The sequence below is a fragment of the Garra rufa genome, chromosome 6, assembly GCF_049309525.1.
Source record: "Garra rufa chromosome 6, GarRuf1.0, whole genome shotgun sequence".
NCBI lineage: Eukaryota > Metazoa > Chordata > Actinopteri > Cypriniformes > Cyprinidae > Garra > Garra rufa.
The window spans coordinates 15,598,086-15,605,777 of NC_133366.1; the positions used below are offsets into that span (position 1 = coordinate 15,598,086).

Sequence of the window (7,692 nt, forward strand, 5' to 3'; positions counted from 1 at the left end):
TTCGCAGCCCCCTCTGGTGGTGGAAATAATCACTACATGATTTCTCTGGTACTTTGCAGGTTATGTTGATCAATCTTTTCCCGTATTTGTTGGTTGTTTTGTATTGTAAAACGGAGATATTTCACACAGTCGGGAACAGACACCAAAAACCGGGACTGTCCCTGTAAAACGGGACGTCTGTTCACCTTATCCCAAGGGATATGAAGAGAAGATCAAAATAATAACTTTTCTCTGAATGTTTTGATAACGCGTTTATCGCGTGATTTTCTTTTGACCACTAGGTGGCACTGTCCTCAAACTAGTACCCTAGTTTGGTAGTACCCTTGCTGTCTTTGGGAGAGACAGAGACCTCTCAGATTTCATCAAAAATATCTTAAATTGTGTTCCGAAGATAAACGAAGATCTTACGGGTTTGAAACAACATGAGGGTGAGTATTAATGACATAATTTTTATTTTTGGGTGAACTAAGTTTCCTCAGAGTATGGTAATGTCAGTTGCCATGTTATGTTTGGGTATGTCGATTGTTTGTGCATGAAGCATCCAGGACGTGTTTCATATAGCCTACTATTTTTTTATTAACAAATCACATCGTATTTCAGAAATGTATCACAGCAGAGGGATTTTTGATGGATTATTGTTGCAAAGCAATAGGATGACAGACAGTGTATATTATGCACATGATTATACATACATTCCACCTTCAGGCTTTCAGGTGAAAATAAGGCAAAATAAATAAATATAGTAGGTTGCATGTTCTTGATACTCGTTTTAAATTTAAGCTACTAGCTAAGCCAAACAATTAATTGTTTCATTTTGTGGCTAATGTGACGCTCAATATAGTGAATGTTAGTGAATGAATGACTACTCATTCTTAGGTTACCAAATGGCACATAGCTGAACTCAGCTGAACTTGTGACATGTGTTATCCTTGGCCGGATGCATTGTTATTGCTTTTCTTTTGAAAATTTCTTTTTTATTAAATTTTTCCTGCAATAAAAACCCATGACCTTTAAAGTTCTGTTAAAAACTAAGGTTGAATTTATGATGCCAGTAGCAGACAAGTGATACATAGACTCTAGAATAGTTGTGATCCTCTGTGAATGGGTGTGATACGGGTTGTTCACATTCACATGTGCATTCATTCATTTTGGTTTATTCCAATAATTTACACAACCAAACCCATTTAGTCACATCTTCTCTGCCATTATTTAGTGTGTTTTTCTTCACCAACACACCGCACTCCATCAAGTAACATTGGTGTCCCGTGGTGGCGATCTGAAAAAAAGAAATCAGGTAGTTTCTTATTTCAGTGTTGGTGATGTTCTATTTACAAATGAGTTCTATATTAATGTTACTTAAAATTCTAAACCTCAAATTGAGCACATTTTGGCTTTGTTTTTGTATCCTTACTATGTACAGCTGAAGTCTACACACTTCAGTTTACACAAACTTTGCAGAATCTGCAAAAATTTTAATTATTTTACCAAAATAAGAGGGATCATTCAAAATGCATGTTATATTTTTATTTAGTACTGACTTGAATAAGATATTTCAGATAAAGTATGTTTACATATAGTCCACAAGAGAAAATAATAGGTGAATTTATAAAAATTACCCTGTTCAAAAGTTTGCATAAACTTGATTCCTAATATTAAGTTGTTAGTTCATGAGTTTCTTGTTTGTCCAGAACAGTTAAAGTGCCCGCTGTTCTTCAGAAAAATCATTCAGGTCCCACAAACTCTTTGGGTTTTCAGCATTTTTGTGTATTTGAACCCTTTCCAACAATGACTATGATTTTGAGATCCATCTTTTCACACTGAGGACAACTGAGGGACTCATATGCAACTATTACAGAAGGTTCAAGCGCGTACTGATGCATCAGAAGGAAATACAAAACAATAAGAGCTGGGGAGAGAAAACTTTTTGAAGTTGAAGATCAGGGTAAATGTATCAGGTAAAAAACAAAACAGTATTAAGAATGAAGTGTATGTAAACTTTTGAACATGGTCATTTATTATCTGGTGATAATGGTCATTATTATTTTATCTTGTGTACTAAACGTCTTTTATGTGAAAAATATCTTATTCAGGTCAGTGCTAACTAAACAATAACATGCATTTTGTATGATCCCTCTTATTTTATTAAAATAATTAAAGGGATGGTTCGGAGTAGATTTGACTTCATTGCTATGCACTCCGAAGCCCATGTAAATACCCCATCCGAAGTTTTTTTTACCTTAGTCAAACATTTATGGAGATATTAGAGTTTTTCGAATTGCTTGTTACAGGAGTGAATGGTACATGTGATGTATCTCGTAAATTGCACCACTAAACGTGCAAGTAATCTTACCAAACTTGTACAGTAGTGTAAATAGGGTATGTACTCACAAAACGCTGCATCAGAACATTTGTAAGTCCACCATGAGTGTTTTAAAAATCCCTACTAGTCTCAAAAACTACAAATGGCGACACGTCAACGTCACTTCCCTGGTTTGAAAAAAGCACGTAAAAGTCCTCCTACAAGTTGACATGCACACAGATGTAGTAGGAGGACTTTTACGTGCTTTTTTCAAACCAGGGAAGTGACGTCGACTTGTAGTTTCTGAGACTAGTAGTTCTCGGGTAAAACGTGTTTTTAAAACACTCATGGTGGACTTACAAATGTTCTGATGCAGCGTTTTGTGAGTACATAACCTATTTACACTACTGTACAAGTTTGGTAAGATTACTTGCACGTTTAGTGGTGCAATTTACGAGATACATCACATGTACCATTCACTCCTGTAACAAGCAATTCGAAAAACTCTAATATCTCCATAAATGTTTGACTAAGGTAAAAAAAACTTCGGATGGGGTATTTACATGGGCTTCGGAGTGCATAGCAATGAAGTCAATTCTACTCCGAACCATCCCTTTAACATTTTGCAGATTTTGCTACTGTAGGTGTATGTAAACGTTTGACCTCAACTGTATTAGAATGTCTTCATGTGAACGCAAAATGAGATTTTTCAAAAATTAATCCACCCTTAAAATTGATGCTTTAAAAACCACACCAATGAACATAACCATAACCAAAAGTGGTACAAAAAATGGTAGGTTTTTGTAAGAAAAATGCTAATATTTTAAATAAAAACCATTCCTTCTGGCCAACTGTGAACATCATGCATTGTGAAACTGAAGTGACAGTCCTGAAGCCGACATTTTTGTCAAGTGATCACATGTATCAGAGTTGGCAATTTTCCTCCAACACACCAATTGTTTGCCTCAGAAGACATCGATTCTTCAACTGGGGGGTCGTATGGATTACTGCCATGTTCATTGTGCATGAAGCATTATTTTAAAAGATCTATCCTCTTGCATTATATGGACTCTCAATTCTCATTCCATTCTTCAAAGGACTATTCCTTAAAATTCATTTTAAAAAGTGCTTTCTCCCATCCCAGCTTAATATTTTCTGCAAAACTGCTTTTTAACTAACTGAACTGAATATGCAGAGATACTGGTCCAAAAACGACACACATCACTTCATGATTGCTCTGTTATGAACAACGAGTGATCTGTCACCATTTGGTGTGTGTATCTCACCCATGACTCTGGCCTGTAATCTAACTCGGACGCTGCTGTCCCTTCTGCTCCTGTTGACCAGAGTGAGTTCCTCTTGCACCACTCCCTCCTGCTGAGCGATGTACTCACAAAGCACCCTCACTCCCCCTTAAAAGAGCACAGGAAAATGAATGGGACTGAGTGGGATGAATACAGATACAGAGGGGTACAAAGACAACACAAAATGACAAGGCCAATAAAAAAAGATGGGTAAAAGAAACGCCTGAGTGACCAGGATAAGACTGGAAGATTGAAATCAGCATAGATAAACTATCGCCTAACTGCAAAGTGCTTGCAGCTTCTTTTAGAACCTAAATTGTATGCTCAGAAATGGCAAACCTACTAAGATTTCCCTAGAGATTCAACTGTGAGGAAAAATGACACTACTATAAATGCGCTAAGTGAGTTTCAGCTAATGGAGAGATCGATGACGGACTGAAATAGGAGTGTGGCTATTGATCGAAACATGACGTCTTGCATTTGGCTTGATGTTTTATTACCAGTCTGGTGTACAAGCAATCTTAGATCCACATTAACTGCTCTGATAGCATTTATGTTTTTACAACCTTGTTTAATTGTTTTGAATAGTTTCTGCTCAGTTTCAGCTACATTTCTGATCATTTATTAAATCAGGGAAGCCTAATAGATATAAACTGGATTGTTTTCTCAAAGGTTTCTTGTTCAATCCCAAGCAAAACTGAGATGGTTTCAAGATCACAGTTATTGTTCATTAACTTTGTGCCCCTGAGCAGAGTACTTAACCCTGGTTGCTCCTGTGAGACTCTGCTTGTAATAAGTCGTCTGTAAGTTGTTTCAATTGAAAACTGTCTGTTTAACTGCTGAACATTTATTAATAGGGTTTATGTGAATAAATGAGTACTCAAGGTTGGAAAGCAGACTTTGATCTATAGAAGGCTATCTGATCTAACTGTGCATTCAAGTCCTTCTGGGAAATTTGTATTTACACGTTGGAAAATCGTAATTATGACGTCAGGTGCGTTCAAATAACTTTGTCGGAAAAAGATGCCGATACATTTTTTGCATAAAATTCAATATGATTTTTCTTGTTTTAAATAATGAATAAAATTGGGGTTGCGTTTAATGTTTTATTCAATTTTTGAAGGTCCCGTAAATCGAATCGCTATATATCATAATTTCAAAATATACATGGTATTTTGTATATATACATATTTATATTACTTTGATGACATTTTAGAAAATAAAGTGTTCTTCATAAATGCTAGTTAGTTTATAAAACATAAGGAAATATCTATAAATACACATTTCTGTAGGTTGCAATTCAAATATTGGTTCGAAATATAATCTTATGTTTCTACCATATATGTTTATAGGTAATATTTTTTTTATGTATTTTTAACTATTTTCTCCATCAGGTGCAACACAAATTAAATATATGTGATCCTGGACCACAAAACCAGTCACATTTTTATTTTTTGAATGAATGAATAAGCTTTCCATCGATGTATGGTTTGATATTGAAGATATTGGCCGAGATACAGCTATTTGAAAATCTGAAATCTAAGGATGCAAAAAAATCTAAATATTGAGAAAATCGACTTTAAAGTTGTCCAAATGAAGTTGTTAGCAGTGCATATTACTAATCATAAATTAAGTTTTAAAATATTTACGGTAGGAAATTTACAAAATATCTTCATGGAACATGATCTTTACTTAATATCCTAAAGGTTTTTGGCATAAAAGAAAAATCAATGACCCATACAGTGTATTTTTGGCTATTGCTACAAATATACCCATGCTACTTAAGACTGATTTTGTGGTCCAGGGTCACATATATTGTATTGTATGTACATAAAAAAAAAAAAAATCATAATTTTTTTACTTAAAATAAGTTGCATGTTCACATTTCATGTGCGTTCAACTAAATACGATCTTTCCAATTTGACTTATACACACCAACACTACAAAAACTTACCCTCAGGCCGTGGTGTGATGCGTGTTGCACGTAGTCGTGGTTTTGCAGTGGTGCGTAGTGCGGGAGAAAGGGTGACATCTTTGCCTAGTGTTGGAACTTGTGGCAAAGAAAAGATGATTTCATATTTGTGATGGCTCCTTAAAAATCCCACCTAGATATAGAGTTCGTCCGTTAACAATTTCAGCATGCAACACATCTTATATACTGTATGTTTTTGTTTTTGGAAAACAATTTCTTTCACCTTAACGAGATATGCGCCATCAGGCTCTGGCAAAGCAGCGATGATCTTATCCTGAAGCTTTTCATCACAGCTATTGTTGATGGGAGCATCTTCATCCTCATCATTGAAATGTACTCCACCTTTTGAAGTGGAGCCTGGCGAAGAGAAAACAAGGGTGGAGTTAAGATCACAAAGATGGATATTGGACCAGAAGATGCATGCTGAGATGATTAATGCACGCTGAACCTGGTGTGGGAGGGCTGTTAGAACAAACACACTCTGGACGTGTTAAGAGGCGTCGAGAAAGCATAAATGTATAAATATATAATGCACATTTAATTGAAAATCAATCTATTGTGTAAAAATGTATAGACATGCATAATTAGACATTATGAACACAGAAAAGACACTGACTTTTCCTTCCTGTTGCCATGTCAACATAAGGCCAGGGAAATCCAGGGATGATGATTGGCGTCAATTTGATATCATCTCTAAATAACAGACACTGAGTCAGTGAGAATGACCCCTGCAGAGGAAGAGAAGATGCCTGTAAGTTATATAATCTATGATGACTTTGTAATGTCCTATACTGTCCTGATATATAGAATAATGTTTTAAATAGTAGGCCTTTGTGTTTTAAATCGCATGCAGGTTATTTCCCCAACTTCTAAATTATTAAATTTTTCATCCCATGAGCATTCTTGATTTGCATTTCATTGACTTTGCAGCACAGGCCTGCTGGGTTGAACGCCACAGGATGGAGGTCCCCCACAACTGTAATGCTTTATTTTCATCATTAGTTCGCAGTAGTAACTGAGGTTAATATGGCGAATCATCTGACAAATCATTCATGAGGCTTGTTATTAGGTCAAAACTCCATTCAGATGCTTCCTCATTTGCCCCCCAAGTCAGTTTTAGACTTTATACCTACACCATTCGGCATGGGTGCAAAAATTTTACTGCTGTTGTTTTATATTGAAGCTGTTTATGTTTTGTTTTATTTTCTTTATCATTTTCATTTGTTTTTATTTGCCCATAATACACATATCCACATAATGAAAGTAAAGCGATATAAAAAAGGTATAACATAACATAAACATTTATATAAATTAGGGCCGTCAGTCATTAAAAATGTTAAACTAATTAATTACACGATGTGTCGATTAATTAATTGCATATTAATCGTAAAATAAATTTGACTGTGAAAATAACCACAAAAGATTATTTAAAGCTATTTTTGTGTTACATGAGAAAGTAGCAAGTAGACATTACAAATTGTAGCTTTAGAAAGAAACATTTTATTTGATTCAGCATAAAATTTATTACACATAAATATTTAGGCTGCAACGGCCTAACGTGAGCTATGGTACATAAAAGAAGATCATTTGACAAACATCTCAGTAGTTTTGTTCCTATAATGAAAGTCATGAAATCAATGAAACTGCATTTATGTGTCATATTTGTCAACAGTCAACTGTATGAAATGTATGAAGTACAGGTCTGCGTTAACATTTTTTAATATTATACGTTATTTTGCTTGATATTTTTGCACCAATATCTTGAATTTTAGGGCATAACTGCATTTATCATCAATCGGCCATATTGGCGGCATAAATGTAAACAATGCCATTGAACCGAATGAAACGAGCATATTTTGCTGATTATTTCTGCTGAAAATGGTCAATTATTGTCATGTTTTGGGCTGTACTAATCAGTCAAACCCAGGAAAAACATTTGGAGTACTATAGACCACCAAAAGTTATAACAAATCAAGAAAAAGAGTGGAGAAAACTGTCTGAGGAACAAAAGGTGTTTGTGGTTGGCCAAATTGAACCAGGATTCCCAGGGCAAGAATCTTGACAACATTTTAGTTTGTACTTATCATTTCTAGTCAGGTAGGGAGAAATATTAGGCT

At 35.1% G+C, this 7,692-nt stretch overlaps 1 protein-coding gene across 1 annotated transcript in view; it reads right to left on the reverse strand.

The window, feature by feature from the left end:
• Positions 1–551: 551 nt before the first annotated feature.
• adisspa (adipose secreted signaling protein a) overlaps positions 552–7,692 on the reverse strand; it is a 111,052-nt gene continuing 103,911 nt past the window's right edge. The window contains exons 2-6 of the mRNA XM_073843274.1: positions 6,192–6,303; positions 5,799–5,932; positions 5,558–5,708; positions 3,586–3,711; positions 552–1,276 (exon numbers count right to left, since the gene is read on the reverse strand). Of these exons, the coding sequence (XP_073699375.1) occupies positions 1,206–1,276; positions 3,586–3,711; positions 5,558–5,708; positions 5,799–5,932; positions 6,192–6,210 (501 nt within the window). The 5' untranslated portion in view covers positions 6,211–6,303 and the 3' untranslated portion in view covers positions 552–1,205. The remainder of the gene's footprint in view (positions 1,277–3,585; positions 3,712–5,557; positions 5,709–5,798; positions 5,933–6,191; positions 6,304–7,692) is intronic.